At 43.2% G+C, this 25109-nt stretch overlaps 1 protein-coding gene across 1 annotated transcript in view; it reads left to right on the forward strand.

The window, feature by feature from the left end:
* MCAT (malonyl-CoA-acyl carrier protein transacylase) overlaps positions 1-25109 on the forward strand; it is a 57687-nt gene that overhangs the window by 22943 nt on the left and 9635 nt on the right. Inside the window, exons 2-3 of the mRNA XM_085652476.1 lie at positions 4060-4147; positions 5845-6062. Coding sequence (XP_085508602.1) covers positions 4060-4147; positions 5845-6062 — 306 coding nt within the window. The remainder of the gene's footprint in view (positions 1-4059; positions 4148-5844; positions 6063-25109) is intronic.

Here is a 25109-nt window from a genome sequence, read left to right on the forward strand (position 1 = left end):
TAAATGCCCACCAGGTAGGGTGAGATCTTCACTGTCAAAGGAATTATCAGCCCAAGACGTTGCTACACAAGAGGCTTAATCTGCCAAGCAGAATTTTTCTTCACGGCGTAATTTGCTGCTTTCGTAATTTAAAAGCCAACTGTGACCGTGGTATTTACAGTTGTTTGTATGCAACTCTCTGCCTCAGCTCTGTCCTCTATTCATTAATCAAACCAACATGCTCAAAGTCCTTGTCACCCTTCTGAAGGAAAAATTTACCTTGTCAGCAGACCCATTTCAACATTTCTTCAATTTGGAAGTTATTTGATGAATGATCTTCAAACATTAGTAGCTCCCTGAAGCTCCTCCAGTTGGTATATACTACATCTTTACCTGAAGACACCTGACCACCAATGTTTATCCGATTCCACAACTCCCACTGTACCTATTTGAACGCCAGTGTCCTTTGTGACTGAATTTTGCCCCTCATGCTGGTTAACGTTAAAAGGCTTGCTAGGAGCATTGGAAGTAGAGGTTTCTAGTAATATTAACAACTGCACTAATATATAGTTTTATATAGCGCAAACTAGACCCGAGACATCGGGTATCAGTGCGCTTTACATGAGCGCCAGTTTTGTTACAGATGGACACATTCATTTTTGTTATGGATGGGCACAGTAAGTGATTTGCCCAGAATCACCGGATGTTGAGCGTTGTTGCAGAGACTCGAACCCAGTTCCCCAGCTTCGAAGTGGACCACTCTAACCGTAAGGCTACATCCTCTCCCCGATATTGACTGTTCATGTAGCACACACGTAAAACCGAATTGTCTCTCGGATATTAATGAATAGAATTTATTACACCACTCTACAACACTCCTTTTATCATCCTTAATGTAATAAAAGGTTAAGCCACTCTGATGGAATCAAATCCTGTAATCTGCAGGGAGCAATCCTATGAAATGGGATTCTACACTGAGCTGTTTTACCAACATTGATTATTTTATTCTATGTTTTATAATGCACACTCCAGGCCCCCTTTGCGTGTCAAAACGCGACATATGAATGCTCCACACGTGTGGGCTGTGGTACCGTACAAGGAAACCTTATTTATTATATTGGTTACACCAAACAGCATGTCGGCTGTCCCACTGGAAGAGAGAGATTTATGTGCATATAAACAGCTTTGTGAAGATTAAGGTAACACATTCGAGCAAAAATGCAAAGTTACGGACAATAAAGGAATACTAGAAGTAGTAGGCATGGCTAGCACACCTTCGGTGACAATAACAGGCTTTAGCTTTGAATAAGTAGAACATATCTCCTAAATAAATGATGCCCTTAGAAGCCAACTAAAGATGTCAGATGGCAGTCATCAGGTAGAGAATGGGTAATTTTGGGAGCAGCACACAAGGGCACCGGGCTAAAGAATGAAGACTAAAGCATTTCAATCCGTATTTTGAGAAAGGTCAGGTGTTCTCTAGGCCTCAACAATGAAGCAGGCTTTGCTTTCAGCAGCAAACGTCTCGAGTCATGCGGGCTGCATACGCTTGTGCTTTGGAAGGTAGGGAAACATGTTACCACATGCAGAGAGAGCACATGAGAACTAGCCAAACTACTCTGCCCCGATGTATTGACAAAAAGAAATAAGAGATTTATGGCAACATGATTATTTTTTTCACTCCATGGGTAATTATATAGGAAAGTTTAGAAACTGTCTCAATTTTTCTACTGCACTTTAAAAAAAAAACTTTATTAAATTGCTTCAAATATCTTTTTCTAAAAAAATACCTGATCTTTAATTTTGCGTTAAACATTCTATTTTTAATCTTCATGTTTGTGAACACACACTCTCTCATTAGGAAGCCTCACCACCATTAACTGTCCACCACAAATAACACCCACCTTTTCCACCACATTGCCCGGCTTCTAGTCATCGAAAATCTTGCCTGTGTATAAGCTCCACATCCTTCTTATGGCCTCTTCTTGACTCCTTCACACGAACTTCCCCAGGGGTCATGTATGTACCCTGCACTGCCAGCCTTTCCTGCACTCCTTCCAGCTCCATGTCATCTTAAAGGATTAAACCACTAGCCCTCCAACAAGCATTTTCTGTTCCCTCGTCTCCCTTTACAACCGTTCAAACCCATAATTCTTTAAATCTATAGCTGCCCTCCCCCTGTGAAAAAGTAGATTGCTGATCCTTCAATCCTCCAGCTACCATCCTGCATCGCTACTTGCTTCTATTCAACATTTGATTTTTTTATCGATTCTTTTAACCTACCAGATCCATGCAATCTGGGTTTTGCATATTTCACTTTGTGGAAACGGCTCTTGTCCAAATTTCAAATCCTTTCCACCTCTGCCCATCAGACTCACTATTTTTTCATTCTGCTTCACCACTATGCTGCGTTGGAAGTTGTTGGTCCACCATTAGGTTTTACAGGTAAGACGTTGAACTGGTCATCTCTACCACTACTAAGTCTTCTGGCAACTGTTGTACTCAGTACATCATCCCTGGGATTGATCAACACAAAGTTTCTGTCTTGGTACCACTCCTATTGGCCTTTTTTGCCCCCTCCATCGGCAACATCACCCCCTCCTATGGTTTCTTGTGCTAGCGATAAGCTGCCAGCAGTCAATCTGACAGCATAGATGTGGTATGGTACTTTGCTCACTACCTTTAAACTCCTCGAAGTCAGAAAACCTCTTTTTTTTTTTTTGTCTCTGCAACTGAAAGACTAAACTTAAGTCCAGCAATTAAAGGATTCTTTAGATAGATTAAGAAGATCATTGGTTATCCACTGGCCTGGTTGATTCCTTCAGTTTCGCCTATGCATCTAGAGTTCATTAACTTGTTATAAAGTTGTAACCGTTCCGAGAAATATGATGAGCTAAGCTCTGGGAGGCTGTTTGAATGGGACTGCTTCCTCCATATCCCCCTCCATTTCCCCAATCATCGCTTTTCTCCACTTCCATCAAGCCGTGGGAAGTGTTGCATCTTGGCAACTTAGCAACCTCACCGGCATTCTGGTTGACATTTCCACTGGGTTCTGGATTATGGAACTTCAGGGGCAGAGGACAAGTGGTTGCGGGAGTTGCGAGGGTTTCTCCAGAGTCGTTCCTGTGAAGCTTAATAATTACCTTTTCCATGGTCCTCGCTTCGATAGTGTCTTCATCCTAAAAGTGGCAATGGGGGTGGAGCGGAACGGAGATGACATACTCTGTCATAGAAAAAGAAGCCTTGGCGTGTTGGTGGGGTGTCAGCTACTTCAAAACCTATGTGTGGGGATGCAGGTTCGAATTGAGATCAGATCACAGACCTCTTGTAGACATCTTTGACTAAAGGAGCTGGTAGAGCCACACCTAGGATTGCAACATGGCTGTACCGTCTCCAGGAGTACGATTTCCAACTAGTGTTTGTTCCAGGTTCCAAAAACGTAAATGCAGGTTACCTGTCGCATTTAACGTTGCAAAATCAAGAGGATGACAGTGAGGATGATGATAAGGAGGAATGGTTAGTTGGTAATGTGGCTGAAGTATGTGAGGGTGCGGTAAGCATGGATGCATGGAAGGAAGCTGTGTTAGAAGATAATGCATTGAAGTGAATGACCGCGCATTTAATGGACTATTCCAGGCGACCAGATGATGTTAAGAGTTCGATGAATACAGCATGATGTGGCCTGAGTTATCGACAAGAGATGGAATTATTAGAAGAGTGGACAGACTAGTAGTGCCAGCCAGCCTGCGTGCCAAGTTTTTGGAGTTATTGCACAATGGTCACAGTGGTATGTCCGGTATGAAGAGACATGCAAGAAGTGACTTTTGGTGGACTGGTATGGACGCAGACATAGAGAGGTGTGTATGTGATTTTATAAGTCCCACAGGGCAGAGGAGTCCCCAGTATCACCCACTGCCATGCCAGGGAGACCGTGGCAAAAAGTAGCAATGGATATTTGCGGCCCTTTCAGTGTCAGGGGAATCATTGGTAAATATGTCATTGTCCTTGTAGATTATTTTTCCTTATTATGTTGCTATTTTGTCCTAATCATGTTACGTTAAACCCTCTATCCTCATGTAGGCCATCGAGAAGTGTGTTGCAGCTGCTGGTTTCAGCGTTGGAGAATTTGCAGCTTTGGTCTTTGCTGGCGTCCTAGACTTTACAGAAGGTATGCTCAGAAAAAAAATAGGCACTTCAGAGTTCGAGGTAGTATCTTGTAGGTTTGCAGTCTTTTCAAGCAGGTATTTAACATTGTGTAATTTCACATTATTTTATAGCACATCTAGAAAAAATTGCAGCATTTTAGCAATTTATAACAAGAAGCATCTGTGAGTAGTTCGTAGCAGTATCATACAATATTTTATTAAACACATTGAAATGTTTTAATTATAGGTCTTCATTATTAATATAGTGGAACATTTCCCCTTCCCCCATGTACAAAATCCATGGTGCCACTAGTGTCAGGATAGCACTTTCTCTTTTACGATGCTTGCAACAGCGTGGACAACCGAGCCTTGCCCCACACACTGTGCAGAAGAAGCTGACGTGTAGCTGCTTTCCTCCATTTGCTCTCATGCTCCAGTGCTTTTTAGGATGTGCTTAGTCTGAGAGCCTTGTGCGCCTTCCACCCACTTCTACGTGTTAGACTGAGAAGCTTTGGACGCCGCTCCCATGACCATCTCTATTGAGGCAGTTTTGAACAAGGCTAATTCTGAGTCTGAGCAGGGAGAATCTTCTTCACACTGGACTTATGAAGCTAGGTGGCAGCTAATAGAAACTGCTCTGCTAAAAGATTGGGTCACCCAAAACTCTTGGGTTTTTTTCAGGTTAAAAGCATACTTCAAAGTTAATAGTTCAGATCAGTGGAGCAGCTGTGCATAACGAAACTCGATCCATTTACACCTGGTTACCTGCCACCTCAAGTCAGCAGATCTAAGACATAGGTTCGTGTGGGATCACTTATGAGGCCAGAATGGTAGTCTATTTATGGCCCGCAGGAGGACTGCAGAATCTGATATAACCGTGAGTTACTTAAATGTCAATCCACTAAACTCCTTTAATACCTAGATGATGGAAGAATCGCAAGTCTGTAATACTGGCATCTGTGAATTCTTCAAAAGACATCAGCTTGCTAATCTTTACTGCAAGGACAAATGGACTTCGGTCTTTATATAGTAGTCAGACCACGGAGGATCCAAGTTCATGAAAGGCAGAAATGAAGATATGGAGAGGTGAGAGTGAGGTGGGATAGCTCACAGTCCGAGTAGTACATCATATGTCCGGAGTGGGATCGCACAGCGTATTCTGTAAAACTCTCTGCTTCTGTGGGTGCAGAAATAAGGGCCGGAGAGGCTTGACGTTTGATCGTGAGTTACATCGCGTTGACTGTCCATAAAACTGATGGCCTGCTCAAGTGGCTGAAAAGATGCTGCAAATAAAAAGGCTGTAAGAGAGTGAACACCTGCAAAATCACTGCGTCCCACAAATCCCTGGTATCTGCAGTCATGAAGGGTACCAGTACCACAGCCTGTTGAGGGTATAGTTTGTGTTTCAAGTTGCACTGTACATGGAGGAAGAAGGTAGTGAAGACTGATCCTGTGACTTCCTTGAAGTTTCCACAAAAGTTTGAGATTTTAATAGCTTCCCTTTCCTTCTCTTACTTTTTCTGCAGTTGCAGACTGATATCTATTTATGATTTATTGTGATTTTTGGGTGCTTAAACTTTTTTTTAATGCATTGTACCCACATCTGGAGGGCGATTTCATGAATGACCGATGATTTGCTTATTTAAGGTTTCATGATGCAATTGTCTGCAGGCTTCCAGGTCCAACCGTCCTGTGACATGCTTTCTTTCTGTGCTTCTAGCATTGTATGCAGTGAAGGTACGTGCTGAGGCGATGGAGGAGGCGTCCCTAGCTGTCCCCAGCGGAATGCTCTCTGTGGTTGGCAATGCGCAAGCGAGATATAACTTTGCTTGCCTTGAGGCCCGCGAGCACTGCAAATCTCTAGGCATAGAGAGTCCTGTCTGTGAAGTTGCAAACTACCTGTTTCCAGATGGCAGAGTAATCGCAGGACACCTTCAGGTATCTCCTGTTTACGCATGTGTTTAATTCCTTTTGTTGTAGTTGTAGTAAACCTAGCAGTGGAATATGGTCTGGAATATTCTAATGGATTCGATCTAAAGAAACTGAGCACCTGAAGGGGAGGGAAAAGGATGACCTAGAAAAGAATGGAACCTTCATGTTGTTTAGTTTTATTTTGTTCCACTGCCTTGGTGTTATCCAAGTTGCTGAAAACGGCGACCCACTGCCTTTAAGAAATGACAGAAGGAATAACAGAGTGCAGGAAGGTGCATTTGAAAGCATGGAGGATGAGGTATTGCAAGCATTACCAAAAGTAGGATGACTATTATAACGCATTACGGATGAGGAATTTATCAACATTGGAATTGATAGAGCTGAATATGATGCATAAAGAGTTGGGTGAATGCTTAGTTTTTATGTGTTTTATAACCTATAGTTTACCGCACATATAGCCATATATTTTTATCTTCATGAAGACCTTTTAGTTTCTTTTTTACCTCTGCCAGTATTTCTTGTAACTTGTGGATAGGAAATAGTTGTACATTTTCCCACTCTTAGTCCCACTTTGAGCTGTGGGTAGGCTCAGGTTAGCAGCTGTTCGAATACTAGGCGGGGGCTCGTTTGCTGCTCGTCCTCGGATACTGAATTGTTAAGTATATTGGTTAAGGTGAGAGATGTGATAAAAAAATAATATTGAAGGACCATTTTTAAAAAGAGACCTTGGAACAGTCTGTCAGATGCTTGTTTTTAGGAACATACAACTTTTTAGCACAGATCTTCTTCATAACGTCGCTTTGGGAATCTTTTCCAGTTCTTCAGAACTATAGTGAAATTCCGTAGAATAATGGATACAAAATACATATAAAATGCAAACGGTATATCCACTTTGTTCCCACTGATGAGTGATAGGAAGTGATGTAATTCGAGAGGCGGAGACTGGCAACAGAGCACCCTTACAAATAATTGTTTGCAGGACCTTTGGCTGCACAACAGTCCACTGTGCTTGAAGAACCTTTCAAACATCATTTGTCTGTACTTTAAAGGGGTGAATGCCCTGATGGCCTCTGTCAGTTGTGAACCTACATTGTTAATGGTATTTTTCAGTTTTAAACATTGTCGGTTTTGTTTATTCTTTGGTAACCTTAAGAGTGGAGATTCAACGATCATTCTTGATGTTTTTTCCGTCTGAATCTCGTACGAATTGAGCCATCTTTTGAACACTTGTATGATAGACTTAAAGCCTGATCTGTTATGTCAGTGGTGTAGACTCTGGACCTTGTCAGACCCTGCTGAAATAGCTCAAAGGTATCACAACATCCTCTTCTGAAAATTGTAGGGTGCCCACACCACTCCTGAAACTCGCACTTTCTAGTATGCCTCCCATATTTATACTAAAGAGGCTCTACCCCATGCATAGCTTAGATGCTGGCTCATTGACTAACTTGGAACCGGGAAACCAACTCCTATTACTGCCCTGGGATGCAGAGAGACATGACTTTGGAGTAATAGAGCTCAGAATCAGTTTATCTGTAATAACATTGACACATGTTTAAAATACCTAATGGCTATATATCACCATAAAATGCCTTCTACAATCTTCCTTAATCTTTGCTGTTTCTAATGTATGTCTGTTGATTTGTATAAACATGCAGCATGTCTAATTTATTGTAGCTAAGACTCTTGAACTGACATCTCCAATAGTCACAGCATGGCAAATTTGAATTTAGCTTAAATGCACTGGTTTGGGCTCTTCTTTTGAGAAAAGGCAAGTACAGTATTTCTCAGTTTGGAGAAGCGAAGAATCATTGAGTGGGCTTTCTGCAAAATATAATCCTTGTGCACACTTTCTCCCTATTGTGTAAAGCTAATTTGACTAAATTAACCAGTTTGAGCATCAGATTATAGTTATGAACAATGCGACTAGTGTCAGTTGATTATTCCTGTGTTACTGGTGAACCAAGCTATCTTTCAAAATGTTACACCGAAGAGTTAAAAGGCTGTATATGAGGAGCCAGATAGTTCCATATTCTGTATTGTGGACATGCTGATTAATCTTGTAGTGTCAGAAATGAGTTTAGGGTTGGAAAAGCCTACATTAAATTACTTTGTTTTTAAAATGGAACTTTTGGTTTTTTTCACAACCAAGACTTGCAGATAAAACAAGGAAATGGAGCATTACAGTACAGTTGACCCAGTGACAGCCGGCCTAGGGTAGGTCCCATACCGGGCTCCTTGAGAACCGCATTTGGTTCCCCTCGTAACTTTAGCGAGCACACCAGGTCCTGAAGAATTCCAGAGATCCTTTTGGACTTTACTAAAGGCAAGAAACATGTTTACCCTCTGCACAACTCGCCAGAACTGATACCGGTCTAGGTTTCCCCACTCAGTTCAGTTCACAACTTTTTTGAGTTTTTATCCATTGCCCAGGTACTCCTCTAATAAATTTCTCTTGGAGAATCCAGGAGCCATTTTTAAATCACTTTCACATAGTCCCACTTCTACTCACTTCACATAGGTTGCCCTCACATAAACCATCTGGCTTCACGACGGCAAAACCGAGAAGACCTCTGGCAAAGAGTCCCCCTGATGGGCCCGTTGGGCATTGCAGCGCTGGCCCAACGAGGAGCTGCCTGATGATGAAGCATGACACCCCTTGGCGTGTGTGAGGGCCCTTGCTCCTTATTGGAGCTATCCCAGTACAAGTACGAACTTCACTGCCCTTCGAAATACCTACCGATAACTGACGTGGTCTGACACCTTGCCCCCTTGCCCCCTTCCCCCCCCCCGCTCCCCCATACCCTGTTTTTCAACTCCCTAGGAACAGCATACTCCTTTTCTATAGTTACTGGTTGGGGCCCGTATGCTGGACCTACCAAGGCCCTCTGTCCCTCCCTGTGATATTTTAGCCTTACAGTATACGCATAACCAATTGTATGTGCTAACACAAGTACAAATAGACTAGTAGGTTAACTGAGGCTGCCAATAGGCACACAATTCCACACAGAAGTTGCAGTACACCCAGTCTGTTCATGTTAGGTTATGCTTAGGTCTGAATTATTCAGGGCGGGCAAGCGTCTGAGTCTGTAATGAGCTGCAGCATTTCAGTCACAACAAAGAGCGCATGAAGGTCCAGCATACATGCTCCGGGATAAATATAATCAATCAAAGGTAGGCAGTTCCTGGAAGGGAGGGTATCCGCTCAGACCTGTAGGAACCAAAGGTAGGGAGATGGTTCCTTTTGGAACTAGGCCTCTCACACACCCGTGTGGGTGTCCTGCTTCATTATAGGGCTTGCTCCTCATCAGACCGGCGATGCAATGCCCAACGGGTGCCTTCATGGGGGCTCTTTTGTCCCTATGCCGTTTGTGAATGGCAGGTGTAGGGCCCTGTGTGTCGATTGATGAAGGTTGGTGTGAGTGTATTGTCGAGGGTGAATTAAAATAGACTAAGCAAATCTCTGAGAAGAGTTTTAATCGGCGAGTTTGCTTGTCCAATTAAAAACATGGTAGTCACCAGTAGAGACAATGATCCCTTGTGGCCAAAAAGGAGGAGTTAAAAGGTCAACATGTTTCTAGCCGTCATGGAGTCAATGATGATCAGAGGGCAATTCGTCAGGACCGGGCTGTAAAGAAGGCTTTGCTACACTTTACCTCTGTCCACAGCAAATGCTAACAGCAACTACTCCAATAAGCTCTTGCAGATGTTAGCATTCAGACAGAATTATATCTTGGGGTTCACAAAAGTTTCGGGTTCATGCCACATGTAGTAGTGCTAACTTCAACTGACACAAAACTTTAGCATTCATCTTCAGACAGCACAACTAGAGTTCAGGCTCTACGGACCTTAAAGGCTTTGGCAACAGACATTAGAAATATCTTGCTGGCAACCGAACCTTGAGACCCATCGCTTAGACTTGACAGTATGAGGCCTTGGAAAGCAGGAATGTAACTCCGGTTACACATTGCAGCATACCATTGATTTTACACCCAAGGAGGAACTGTAAACCAAATGAGCCCTGGCAAACTTTTTCGATGATGTACTATGCTGCCGGCTGTCTTGTCTAGGGTCAAGGGGGCATATTTGGTTCAATGCAGCACGCCCTGCTGAGAAAGTAACTCCCAGGCCTGCAGCTCATCAAGAAAGAGCCAGGTTGGCAGAATGCCCTGTCCGGCTGTGCTGTCAGCAGAATTGCCCTTCAGGAGAGGCATTAATCCTATGCCTCACTGAGAGCTATGCTGCAGGATACATAGATCGTCTGAATATTAGCTTTTTGACAGCTGATATATAGCACGTTTCACAATCCTTACTGGCCCAGGCCTAACCAGCAGATATATCCTTCAAGTAACGCAGAATGTAAAAGATGTGGCTGTAGATAGCAGTGCTACATCTAATACTACACGAACCATACAATTATTTGCTTCACACAGTTATCCCCCATTTTATAAAAAATTACACGTTTTTCACCAGACATTAATGTTGCTGTCACTGTATTCTCAATGTGCGGGTTCAGGCCGCAGACCGCAAATCTCTGTACGCATAGAAGCTGCCAGTCTAAGGTATAGTAGCAGATCTACCTCCCATATGATGCAGAAGAAGTTTCAAGTTCAGGCCTCTGGTAGTAGCACTGTCTCACAAGTGAAGGCCTCAAATAGCAAAGCAAGTCTCTCAGGCTAACTGATCCAACAGCATGGGGTCTTGGACAGCATGACTATCCCTCAGTTTACACTGCTCCTATTACAGGTCTGAGTAAACCCAAAGTAGAATAATCCATACGTAACACTGTTTTCTTTAGGTGTCATTATCTGGGACCTTCTCATTTAAGGCTCAGGTGCTGGTTTGTTTTTCCAGTCTCTACTCTGTCAAGCCTGTTCTCTGATGGATGCAGTATATCAATGAACTTCAGTATTCATGCTTCACTTTCAGATCTCATCTACAGAAAGCTTTAGCTATCTATTGCCAAACAGGCGTACTATATCTAAAAGAGGCTTTCAGTGACCTTTGTGACCTCCCATGCTTATGACTGGATGGCTTTCTTGTCTAGCTGTTTGCTGCTCATGATTGGATAGGTTCCCTCCCTTTTCTGGTTTGTCATTTCAGTTTTACAATGGGATTGATTGGATGAGTTGTATTCTTTCACTGTAGTGCATAAAGAATTACTTTCTTGCCCCTCTGTGCCTCTTACCTCGCATTTCGCCTTCCATAGGACCCCTATTCTCTTTATAAAGTACGAAACGCCCAGTGCTTGTGCTTTCTTACATCTTTCCTCTCGCTCATCTTATTTCATTTTTCTCACTTCTCTAATCCTCTCCTTCCTTTCACTCTTGGTTTCTGTTTTGTTCTCCGTTACTCTTCATCCCATTGACTGCTTTACTCATCCCAGAATTGTGCTGTTAACGGGGTGGAGGGGGGAGGGTTGACATCCAGCAAACATGCCTCTACCAGAGACTTTACTGCGGCCAAAATAAACAGCCCTTGCGCGGTTTTTAGCATGACAATCTCAGGATAGATAGACATGTGGCATTTCTCCTACTAATTGTAGGAGACCACGGAGGCCTCTCTGAAGTTCCTCTGGTTTTCTGAGTCCAGTGGTGGCATCCCCTGGTGCGCCGCAGCCAGACCTCTTTTACGGTGACTATCGTGGTTTGGTTTGCCTTTTCATGTCTAGTATCCTTCCGACCCCCATCAAGCTGTTTGCGCAGGAAGAACTAACCATAGTTGACATTTTAAACGGCGTATTAGAATCTACTGTGAAAGAAGATACAATGTGTATATTATGGGTGAGATCTGGAGATTGAAGAAGCAGCAAACAAGACTATTGCACCTCCATGGCAAAGATGAGGACTCTCGTCTAGCAGAATAATAACCTCTTCTGTTTGTACCGCTTTTATCAAAAACTATATAACACATTTTGTACACCATTAGATTTAGCCACTCTTACACAGTAAGCCTTTCTTTGATCTTGGAAAGACCTTGGGTTGATTGGCCATGCTCATTCGTGATCTGAGCTTGCTTGTGACATCCTGCAATGAACGCATAATCAACTAAGCTTTATTAAAACATGCATGCACGGGTTCAATGATAAGGTGTAACACACGGAACAGAAGAAAGCAAGTTGGATACTATAAAGAATGCTCCCATTAGACCGTTACAGAGTGCAAAATGGGCCTACTCGTATTCAATCAATCAGGGTTCTTATAAAGCGCTACTCAAGGGGTCTCAAAGTGCTGAGTGGGGGGAATCTGTGGTTTGGTTCAGTCGAAGAGCTAGGTCTTGATATCCTTCCTGAATTGCGGCAGCGATACTGAATGCCTATGGTGCAGGGGCAGGTAGTTCCAGGTCTTTGCAGCAAGGTAGGAGAAGGATCTTCCTTCAGCCGTGGTCTTGTGGATCCGTGGGATGGTGGCCAGGGCCAATTGGGTGAAGTGAAGCTGTCTGGTGAGAGTGTAGAAGGAGAGGTGGGGGTTGAGTTATACCGGTCCGGCGTTGTGGAGGGCGTTGTAGCTGTGCGTGAGGAGCTTGAAGGTAATTCATTTGTTGATAGGTTGCCAGTGAAGGTCTCTCAGGTGGACGGTGATATTAAAAGCTGTGTAGCCAGGAGAAGTCTACATGTGATGCAAGCACTGAGCCCTTGCAGGAAAAGGAACACTGAATTAAATATGGTCGAGGTAGATGGTATTTGTAAATGAGCTGTACTTGTCTGAAGGTAGAATTATTGGTCAGTTGTGCATCACAAACGGGCCACTACACACCACCATCCAAACACACACAGTTTCTCGACCCAGTACTTACTTAAAAAAAAAAAAAATACATATGCGAATATCCAAGATAAGCACTCTAATGCCACTAAATCTTCAGAAAAACTCAGTCCTTCCTGAGAACCCCCTTGAAAAGGCCATAGACATAGCCATTTTATATATAGTTGCAAGATGGTTTTCCATCACATCTCTTTAGGGGAATCATGAGCTAATTAGTTTACAAGTTTCCTCTCTGATTTTGTTTATTTAAAACTGGTAGGTCGGTGCACTGTTGTATGATATTACTCTCTGCTTAAAGTAAGTCGATGTCATAGTCCTATTACAGCACTTTGAAGAGAGTAAAATACAGCATTAAGCACGGCTCAAAAAGAAGACTTATTATCAGGACCTTCCCTCTCTTTTTTTCCTATACAAAGTATTCTAGAGGATATGGGGGTGGAAACTCAACTAATTAATTTTTTTAAACAGTCTTACTTAGAGGCACAGGCCAGGGTTCGCTATGGCAGGACCGGTGAGCTCAGTGACAGCTTTCCTGTTGGTAAGGGGGTAAGACAGGGGTGTGTCTTGGCCACCCTTATCAGTTTCAGTTTCAGTTTTTAACGTCTTTATTTCGAATATTCTTCATAAAAGACAAAATATTTACATATAAATAATAACAATATTACATAATCAATGATATTATATGAAAATTAAGCGTAAAGAACAATAGAACAAAAAGAATTAAGAATTGATTAAAACCTCAATTAAATTAAATATGTGCATAAAGACGACAAGAGAAGATTATTATTGAACAAATGCATATTAAAAGACACAACATCAATACTGGTCGGAGACACAATCTAGTAAAGTAACGTACTATATGGGTTTTTCATGACGGTATGTTACAAACTGTCTTAGACCTTAATAACCAAGCCCATCCAAGGAATTTGGCCAATCCAATGGAAAGACATTCAGAGGTGTTAGTTCTTAGAATGAGCAAGGCTTCACTGCTCGACCGGGTCTTTAATCTATAGCATATAGGCTTTAGCCACTTGTGGCGTGGTTCACGGTAAGCATTACAAACAAACAAGAAATGATCTATTGTTTCTTTATGGTCAGTACAACATGGACAAAGTGAAGTCGCCGGCTTCTGCCAACCACTGGTGAAGGCCCGTAATGGCAATGTACCTAGACGGAACTGAAAGTAAAGTTTCCTATCTAAGGTTTTGACAATTACATCCCAAAAGCACTCGGTATGAGGGACTATTTTATGTAGCAGGAACAGACCGGTCAGGTTCGGTTTCTCTGAAAGAGCAACGTGTTCATCTTTAACCATAGACCAGAAGAGAGATTTAAAATCTTTCTTAGAGGGAAAGATGTGAGAGCCCGGCTCAAACCACAACTGGGGGAGGCCCATTCCGATAAGAGTGTTTCTAATTGACTTAAACCATGGAATTTCACCTGCCCCCTGTTGTGATCTAACATCCTGAAGCTCTTGGGCAAACATGGCAAGTTCCGGTGTGGACCATATTCGTCTCCATAACGCCACCATCCTGTACTGGGCTTGATGTTTAATTGAATGGAACCCCATATCCATCAATAGTGGTAGAGCGGGTGTTGATGGAGGAAGACTGACTAGGTTTCGGAAAAATTTGTTCTGTACCCTATCAAGGACAGCCAGGTTCACACAACCCCATAAATCAGCCCCGTATAATATGGCAGAGCTGATTTTTGCACTATATATTTTAAGAGCGGGCAATACCCTTTTGGTCAGAGAACTCCGCTGCTCCTTCACCAGACAACCGGACAGACGCGTAAATTTCAAGCTAAGCGCCGCTATTTGCTCTTTCCAGCGTAATCTATAGTCCATTGTCACACCAAGATAGGTCATAACTTCAACCTGTTCCAGCCTAGACCCGTTCATCGTAACATTGCCCCTCTGTGGTTTTTTCTTTGTGAAGACCATAAATTTGGTTTTGTTGATGTTAATTTCTAAATCGTTCTCATTGCAGAAATCCACAAATTTGTCTATAGCTACCTGCAGACCCTTCTGTGTTTTAGCCAATATGAGCGTGTCATCAGCAAAAATTAAAAGGGGGAATTTAGTCCCACCCAGTGATGGGGCATCGGTAGGGGTTTCTGAGAGAAACTTAACCACTTGATTAATAAAAAGTATGAAAAGGGTAGGGGCCAGGACGCAGCCCTGTCTCACTCCACGAGTCACAGGGAAGGGTTCTGTGACCTGGCCCTGGCGGCCCCACCTAACTCTAGCAAAATTTCCCTCGTGCATCCTGATGGTAAATTCTAGGAGCGCAGAAGGAACTCCCATCTTTCTTAATGCAGCCCACATCTTTCCTCTGGGGACCAAATCAAACGCTGATTTGAGGTCCACAAATGCAGCGTATATCGTGCCACCTCTCAAAAACACAGTTTTCCAGTAGATCATAACAAATCTTAAGATCTGATCTACAGTACTAATGTGAGCCCTAAAGCCAGCTTGTAATGGAGAGAGAATGTCAGCTTCGGTCATCCAGGTGTCGATTTTTCCTAAAAGCATTCTAGCCACTACCTTTTGTAGGGCATCAATAAGACTGATGGGTCGGTAGTTTCCTGCATCAGTTTTGTCCCCTTTTTTATACACGGGCAGTATCTCTGCCCCTTTCCATGAATTTGGGATCCTGGTCCCTCTAGCTATCGCATTTGCTAGGGTAGTTATGTACGGAACCCAATGCACCTGGTCATACTTATAAAGGTCCGCTGGGACACAGTCCATACCGGGGGCCTTACCGTTCTGGACTCGTTTAAGAGCAACTACAGTTTCTGTTTCTGTGAAGACAATGTGGTCAAGTATGGGCACCGCAGTCTGTACACTGGCATCTTCCCAAGTGTGGGAGATCCGTACCGTGTTACTAAACTGCGTCGCGTAGTGCTTGACCCATTGTTCTGCAGGCACATGGTTAACAGGGACTTTCGAGTCCCCAGTCCCACCCCACCTCACAACCTCCCAGAATTTTTGTTGGTTAGATGAGGTGCTTGCTTGGTATAAATCTAACCAGCGCTGTTCGTCCCAGTTGGTTTTTGCCTCTTTAAGTACTTTCTTGTAATTAACCCTAGCTAGCCTAATATCATTGGCTGACTTGGATTTAATAGCAGCTATTAGGGTGCTATGGGCAAGACGACAAGATTTATCATACCATTTGGTCCTAGTTGGTACTGGACCATTATTCCTTCCTTTTGTGGGTTCATTAAAAAAAGTTTTAATCTTATTAAACAGAGACTCATGGATCGACCCTATTTCTTCCAGGGAAGTGCCTTCATTAACTATGGGTACCATCGAATTGGTGGCTGCTGAGACCTCCACCGCAACCCTTTCTAATACGGTAGGGTTGTCTATAAGCCTAGTCCAGCGTACTCTTCTACAGTCATTCGTGAGAACAGCCTCGGCTGTAACGGTAGTGGATGCAGAATCCAATCTGAGACCCTCATTCAGTAGTAATTTAATTGCCAGGGGATTATGGTCACTTTCAGGTCTTTGGACTACTTCCATATCCTCTAGGGTTTTCCAAAACTCTATCTTTATTAAGAAGTAGTCAATACGGCTCGAATGCTGGGAATTGTCAAAAGTGACCTTTCCCATCGAATCTGATTTAGTTCTACCGTTAGCTGCGCGCAGATCCCATTCAAGGCAGAGGCCTAACCACTGCATTGCGGCCTCGGTAACTTTTTTAATTGGAGGGATGGATAATGGTGGAATATTCCAAATTTGATCGATTTCCCCATATCCTTCTTTGTCAAGACTAGGAAAAGGTTCAAAAGAACAATTAAAATCACCTGCCACCATTATACATTTGTCGCTAGTAATATTGTTTAATAGGGAATCTAAATCGCTAGCTGCTCTCGCAGGCTTCCCACCAGGTTGCCCTCTTGCATATATGTTAATCAGAAAAAAGTCCTCGTTATTTTTACCAGACAATTTCAAGGCAAGAATATCACTACTTAAGGTAGGAATGTCTATAATTTTAAAGGCTAGGGATTGTCTGATCCAAATAACCAGACCACCTGAAGGACGACCTTTAGGTCCTTTACAGGCTGGTTTATAGTAGTTAAGATAGCCAACCCGAAAGATAGCATCAGTTGACCAGCTTTCCTGTAATATGATAACATCAAAAGAGTCCACATAAGAGCCCCAGTCATCCTCAGACATTTTCCCTTTTAATCCCGCTATATTCCAAGACAAAACTGTGAGGGTATTACTTGTTTCTTTTGGCAAGTTGTTAAATGGATTCACAGTCTCCTCAGGGACCAGGGGTCTATATGTGGGATTTGGAAGTTTTACCCTTTCTACCTCCCCTTGGGAATTACCACTCAGCCCTGTTACAATTTCAGCCCTGGGAGATGGAGTAGGGTTAGGGGAACTCAGTACAACTTTACTCGGCCCGGGAATCGGTAGTAGATTGTCAAGTCAATCCACACCTTCCAAGCCGGATAGCGGAGCGAACCGGTTTGTGAGGTGCGGGTGAAACAAAGGGTAGACTGGGGTATCAAAGTGAAATCTCCCTCTTGGCCTGTCTCTTCTAGAATGTTGAAATGGGGTTTGGGGTCTACTAGTATATAAAGCAGGATAGAAATAATTCAACAATAATGTTTGCACATCCCCAACTCTTCCGAATCTAGGTTGCCTGCTGATAAATTCAGCCACCCATGGCTCTCTGAAACTTATCACCACACAGTCCCCCTCAAGATCTTTCTTACCATAACCTATCCAATCCACCCTTCTTACACTAAGAATTTCAGGATTCATGTTGGGTGGGAGCGGGCGATTTTTATTAAGCCAGAATGTTACTTTATTGTAGAGGTCCTTGTGTGTTTCTCTTTTACCATCTACTAAAGGAGCCACGCCAGTTAAGATGATGGTGTAAGGCTGTGACTCTGGGGGGAGATTAACACATTGTTTCCTCGGGATAGGTTTGATATAGGGCCGGATGTTTTGGTCGTGACTACTAAGAGTTTTCTTGGCCTGGGGTTGCTTTGCGGCCTTCTGTCTAGGTGCGCCCTCAGAGCTAACTGTTTTCTTGGGGGCCGATACAGTTGTTGGCTGCGGGGCTTTTAAAGTAGTGGGTCCCACTTTTGAACTTGAGGCCCCTGCTTTGTTATTCACCAGAGTAGACTTCGATGATGACAGGGCAGTGGGGGGCAAGCCTTTGGGGGCTAAACTGGCAAGAGTTCTGTTTGTAGATGCTATATTATCTTTAACCAACCTATCCAAGGAATCCATTTTTGTATTCAATAGTCTTGTCCTTTCGAATAGTGGTAAGAGCAGGGATTTCATTAGTAACTCTATCTTAGCCAGAAGTATGCCTTCTGCAATACTAACTGTGGTATTATGGTCTTCAAGTTGAACCACCACATTAGTATTAGGCAACTGTATAGGTGAATCAATAGTACTTCCCGCCCCCTCAATATGTTCAACTAAGTCGGGAGAGTCTAACCTTTTACGTTTCCCAGGGTTCTGTGAGGGTAGAAGTTGTGAAAGGGGAGGGGAAGTCACTTGCTCCTTACTGATATTAAGATTAGGTGAGTCCGAGAGACCTGATTTCTCTCCAGGCTGGTCTAAAAAAATAGTAGTCCCTCCATTTAGCATATTATCATGTGCAGTGGTATATGAGCTATCTTGACCCATCCCCGCTAACTCCACAGTTTGGGTCTCAGGAACAGTTACAAGCACTAAATCTGTATTAACATCATTGCTATCAGTGTCTAAAAGGGAAAGCGGAATGGGGGAGACTGCCTCATTAATTTTCCCAAGAGAGGATCGCTTGCCTGTAATTATATCTAGTGAAAGACGTTTTTCAACTAGAGCGATTTCTTTCTCCAGTATGGCAGTAGAGCGTTTAAAAAACTGGTCAATTGTACCCGTAAAAGTGCCATTAGAGGTGGAGACCTGGACTTGCCTCTCTTTGCCAGATCTTAGGGTCATCTTTAGATATACAAATAACCAAATTAACACCAACCTCAGACCTCAAATTATGTACAATAATGGGCAAAGTTAGGTCAAAGCGGTTATACTAACAATGAGGACACAAGCCTGGTTATGGTCAAATGCAATGTTTACAAAATAAACATTTAAAACGTCTGTTAGGTGATACCATGAGATGTTATAAATATTGAGTGGTAAATGTTAGGAAGGTGGCCCGGCCCGGCCTCACACGGCCTCTGACGGCCACAGACGGTCCCGCCCTTGACCCGGCCAGCTCCCGCGAGCTCCCGCGCAGCGGTATTCACACGTTAATATATGGCTCTTACGGTGATCACCTGGTCGTTGGGGCGGGGCGGGGAGGGAGAGCAGCCCAGGTGGAACGGGCGGGGTTACTGGGACTCCTGGGAAATGTAGTTCCCAGCCCTCTTGCTCGCAGCCCTCAGCCCCTGTCTTACCCCAGCAGCAGCTAACAGCCCACGAAGGAGAGTGCCCCTCTGCGAAGCGGGACCCGCGCAGCGGGTTCCGCGAGGCGTTGGTGCAGATGCAAGGAATCCACGGGCAATCCAAACAGCAAGGCAGGTTTGTCAAGGTGTCCCACGAAGTGCAGGGCAAGCCGGTATTTGATCACCCGGTCGTTGGGGGCGGGGCGGGGAGGGAGAGCAGCCCAGGTGGAACGGGCGGGGTTACTGGGACTCCTGGGAAATGTAGTTCCCAGCCCTCTTGTTCGCAGCCCTCAGCCCCTGTCTTACCCCAGCAGCAGCTAACAGCCCACGAAGGAGAGCGCCCCTCTGCGAAGCGGGACCCGCGCAGCGGGTTCCGCGAGGCGTTGGTGCAGATGCAAGGAATCCACGGGCAATCCAAACAGCAAGGCAGGTTTGTCAAGGTGTCCCCCTTATCTTTACCCTCTATATTAACAGTCTTGGTGATTCCCTATCCAAGGACTGCCAGGATTTACCCAGGATTGGCAAGAGGTCAATTGGTACGCTGCTATATGCTGATGATACGGTCTTGTTAGCCCGCATTCCAATTGGCATACAAAGAATAGTGACACATTTTGTTTCCTTTATGTCAAATCTTGATCTAAAAGCCAACATCTCTAAAACATTTATTATGAAATGTAGCAAGCCCAGCGTAAAGTGTCGTGACATTTTTATAAATGGTAAACTTAACTTCACTGACCACTTCTCAGACCTGGGAATTGTATTTGATAAAAGGGGTTCCTGGTCTAAAGCTATTAATTGTAGAAAATTGCTTTTTGCAAAAGCAATCGGTGCCTTAATAAATTTCGCTAGGAAATTGGGAAAGCACCCTATTGATGACCTGTTGGTAATCTATAAAGCTAAATGTGTCTCAGTTGCACTGTATGGAGCTGGCATCTGGGGACATGTAAATGTGGTACCTATTGAGCAAGTTGAGAACGCCTTCCTGAGGTATCTCTTAGCTGTGCCAAATGGCACAGCTACGTATACCTGCCATGCTGAGTTGTGGCTGCTGTACCTGTCCAATCTTATTAGAAATCAGCTGATCTTGTTGTGGCATAGGGTATGGACAGGTGCGACCACAGGTCTCAACCGGGATGTTATAAAGGACTGCCTGAACCACCATCAGGCAAAATGCATTCCCTGGCTTGCCTACATCAAACATTTTATGCTGGATTTAGATCAATCTGAGTTCTTTGATAAACCTGAGACCCTGTCCTGTCTCACGAGAAGGGACCTGAAGGCACTATGTGTAAACCACCTAGAATCTATCAGGCTATCCTCTAATATTATGAAACCATCGGTTCGGGCCAATCAATTGCTTCTGACTAAGGCAGGGATACAACCTTATTTATTATTTATTCATGGTAATTATGATAGGTTATTATTTACGCGTTTACGCCTAGGTAAGTTTCGTAATCCAGTCACCTTTCCCCAGCCAAATGATTAGTCACGCTCTCTTTGCCCATGCCCCTGTGATGACACCGCAGCACAGTCAACAATCCACATTATATCTTTCTGTAAATTTTACACCTCTCTCAGGAAAAGGTGGATTTTGCCACACTTGAAACTGCAAGGCTTGAGACTCTGTCGGTCTGCTTTCCTTAAGTTGTCGTTCCTGGATGATGAAATTTTTACTGACCACATCGCAAAATACTTGAAAGGGGTGGTCGGAACCAGGAAACCAATGCAAGGCCCGATTTAATTTTAACTGATTACTAGTTTACCCAAGCTAGGGTTGTATATTGATGTGAGACTATGGTATTGATAGTAACATTCTAACCTATGTGATACCAATAGATCAGTTCGCAATTTTTTTAGCGGCTATTATTGCATTTTAAAGTTTTATATTGCTGTATGTATGTCGTTGTTTTTTGTGCTTTTATGATTACATATATTTTAATCGAATAAAGCATATCTTGACTTGACCTATACAAAGTAATAACTTGACCTAATTAACATCATATAAAACCCCATACAAAAAAGTGACCTAACATTATAATCCCCTTTCTTTCATCTGACCTCTTTCCTACCATCATTTTTCATTCCCCACAGCACCTTGCTGTGTGTGGCCTATGGTTTTAAATTTGCTCTGCAGCAAGTAATCACTACATAGCCCCACATAGTCACACAAAGACTCTCCCAGTACAGCCTCTCAACAGTTCCAAACAAGAGTCTATTACAAAGCCTAAGACAACTCACACCAAGCTCAAATGCACCCCAGCAGACCTGCTAACAAACCTCCCCACCCGTTCATGCAGTCTTCACTAAGCAGCACTATAAGTTTTAATGTAAAACAGAACAAATAATACTAAAGTTAATCAGGCTTTCTTTATTGCTCCTAAAGAGATCACGTTTCAAGACTGCTAAGAGTGTTGGGCCCTTGCTACTTGTAAATAGCAAGTCTTGCATATTTCTTATAAGATAGATTAGATAGTGAAGCACTTGTAGCAGAAACCTATTAGCAATCTACCCTTCCCCCATACCTTTACAACAGGCCCAAGGAACATATTGCAATTCGTTTTAGAATCCCTTTGTATTCGTCCGTTACTAGCAGGGTGATGGGAGCACACTGCCTCACATCCCAGACAAGTTTGCCCCTTTGCATTATGGTGAATGCAATTCACAATTAACGCTTACTTGAATATTAACAGTAGTATTTCACCACAGTTGGTGCAGGTAGTGCTGTTCATCTCTAGACACATGTTTTTGGATGTTATCCTTCATCAGTACAGATCTACCATTACTAGTTATGTTATTTTGCAAGCTACTTATTCCCTATTGCCACTTACTATTTTCATAGATATTCATTGTCACTCTCCCCTCCGCCGCCACTCCCTCCCCCTTCCCATCATGGTGTAAACCAGATCACTGACTGAGTATAGAGGTGGCTGCTTCTGGTCCTAATCATTGCTTCGCTGATAGGCGAGTTCAGGACGTTTAGTAGTTTCTCAAACCAACTTGTAAGTGCTATCTCTTGCTTTTCTCTTCTACTTGCTAATCTGATTCCAAGGGACTAGCAGATGGAGCCCCCCCCTAATTGCAGCAGGGGGGGGGGGGAGTAGCTACATGGACCTACCCAGTCCACCTCTATGGGAGGCCCAACAACTCCTGAACAGAACTTGGCAGGCGGCTGAGGACCTCTTCACTGAATAAGGCATGGCGTCCTACTGAGTTTCGGTTCAACTTTCCACTTTTGCAGAGCGCTTTAGACTTGTCACTGGTGTACACAGGTTGTACGATAGAAACAAAACGAGGCAGCTGATGGCTGCAGGGGCCTGTGTTACTCCCTGCTTGGTATGATACTTTAGAGAACATTGATTCTTAACCTGTGTTAAGTACTAACTGTTAAGAAAATTAAATATGAGCAGATTAAGGAGGTATGGATACATAAAAACACAAAACTATCTGTGTATAGGAATTTGAAATTGGGGGATAAAATGTAAGTTGATATCTTTATTTGTGGGAGTGGCGCAAGTACAGCAACAGGGATCTAGTATGGACGATTGGTGGCCACAATTGAAGCACTGGTAAACACCGACAAAGCGTGCATGCATTTGGAGCAAAAATGACAAATTTATATGCTGCAGACCAGCATATCGATTCGTCTTTTAGAAATAAAACTACATCTTGAAGCAATACAACCTTCTGATTAAAATTTAGATTTTTTGCATACATTTGTTAGTGAATTAAATAAAATGTTTCATAGTTTGTATATTTGATGTAGATGTTTGTGGGTGTTTTGTGGTTTAAGTCACACAAATTGATAAAGTTGGGGGCCCTGACTTCCAGTAGTGATTCAGTGGGGGTCCACGGAAGTCAAATGGTTAATAACCAACACTATAGAAGATTCGCTCCACTGTCCTGCTGTTGTGGATTCCACAAAGCAGATCTGTCCAGTGCGCAATGCATATTTTGTTTGGAAGGTCAATTAATTCTTCAGTGTCGCATTTCTTTCAGTTTAACACTCTCAAGGCCTGAGGCATACAGAGTAAATAAAGCCCAGGCACTTTTCTTCATTTTCTTAATTTCTGAATCCCACTTACTCTCCCCCTTTTTTGTTCTGTGTTTTGTTCTTTATCATTGGGAGTCCTTTAGTACTCTTCCTTGAACCTTACCTTATTCGACATTCACATCACCTCGCATGTCTAAGTCGTCTTTTACTATGTCTTTTCTCTACTGTTGTCCGCTGATGTTACAGATCCTGTTTTAGAGCTGGATGGTGCCACTGCCCTTTCTCAATTCGAGCTTCTCTCTTGTTTGTCTGACGTCGCTGACTGGATGAGCAACAACCATCTCAAACTCCAATCTGAAATTTAGGTGTTGGTTTTTCAGTATGTCAGGAATTTCAATGTGGTCCTCTATATGGTGGCTCTCTGACGTGAGCTTGGCACCGATTCCTTGCAACTCCGTTAGAAATCTTGGCATCTATTGTGACTCTGCTCTGTCTTTCTCTGTCCACGTCCAAATTCTTGCCTCCTACTCATTTTTTCGACCATTTTGCATCTGCTTTAATTTTGATTGTCAGAAGACTGTGGTTAAGTGCTTCATTCTTTCTCGCCTGGACTAAGGGAATTCTCTGCATTTGTGCTTCGCTCTCTGCCTTATTATACAACTTCAGATGGTCCAGAACACAGCATCCCATCTAAGGATCAGGTGTTCTTTTCAATAAAAATGTGTATTCAGCACCTAGATACCCTTCTGAGTGATTGTGCACTTTAGAAATACACGTTATGTTACGTTATTCCCAGAAAGGAAAACCAGCGTTGTGTAGCGCTGTCGTAAATATCTTAATGCTATTCTTTCTGATGATCAGTAAAACAATCCTAAAACTCTGCTCGTCCTCACAAAAAAATGATTGTCACTATTTAGGTTAGAGCAGATTTTGCTCTTTGACCTGGCACAGTGCAGGCTAAACCTTCTAAAGAAAATGCTTTTTACAATTGCTGAAGGCTGGCATACCATATCCTTTATACTTTTGGCTGCTAAAGCTGAAGCCTGCGGTCCTCCTAACTAATTTGTGTTTCTAAGGACGGGTTGGTCATATAGTAGTACCCACTATATAGCATTTCAGACCACTGTTGAAAGGGATTGCAAGCATTTGGGTCCATGGTTACTTTTCCCAGTGGTCCGTGAACGGTGTAAATGCACAGTAAAAACAGGACAAGTATCTCCTCCTTTTCACCTGCTGTACCCGTTGCCATTCCAGCCTATTGAGTTCTGCTCAGAGACTGCCACAGGATGGGGATTTTCAAGACCGAGCATATTGCATATGATGGAGGTTGGGAGTTTGTGGTTGTCACAAGGCCTTTACACACCACACCTGTTTTTTTCTGCTCCTTTTGGGAGTTGTCATCCCACTACACCACATACCAAGTTCGGTTTGGAGAGACCATGATCGCTCTTTTGTGTCTCTTCGTTCACTTTACAAAAAAATGGATGTGCATCATTAACCAACTGAGTGATACTCATTTTTATTTACCTTAGCACTAAGAAAGGCCTAGTGAACCCACCTAAATTCAACCTGTGAACATGAGATCAAACCAATGGATGCATTTGTGCCCAGTGCCACCAACCACAGAAGTAGTAAATGATTTTAGGAGGGCAACTATCTTTGCCCACCACCTTACCTCACTACTCTCTGATGGGGCACAGATGATATGGTTATTCTATGGTGCTGAAACCTCAGCTGACTCCAGAGACCTATCCACTTTTGCTTTTGTTGTGATTGAGTTTGATGGGAATCTGCCAAGTTCCTCTCAGGTTGTGCTTTAAGAGAGCTGGTACGTGGTCTGGGGAGAAGAAGAATCAATGTGGCTTTTTATTTTTAAATGCCCTTCACCGGAGGACAACAAAA

Source organism: Triturus cristatus, chromosome 4_1, assembly GCF_964204655.1.
Source record: "Triturus cristatus chromosome 4_1, aTriCri1.1, whole genome shotgun sequence".
Taxonomy (NCBI): Eukaryota; Metazoa; Chordata; class Amphibia; order Caudata; family Salamandridae; genus Triturus; species Triturus cristatus.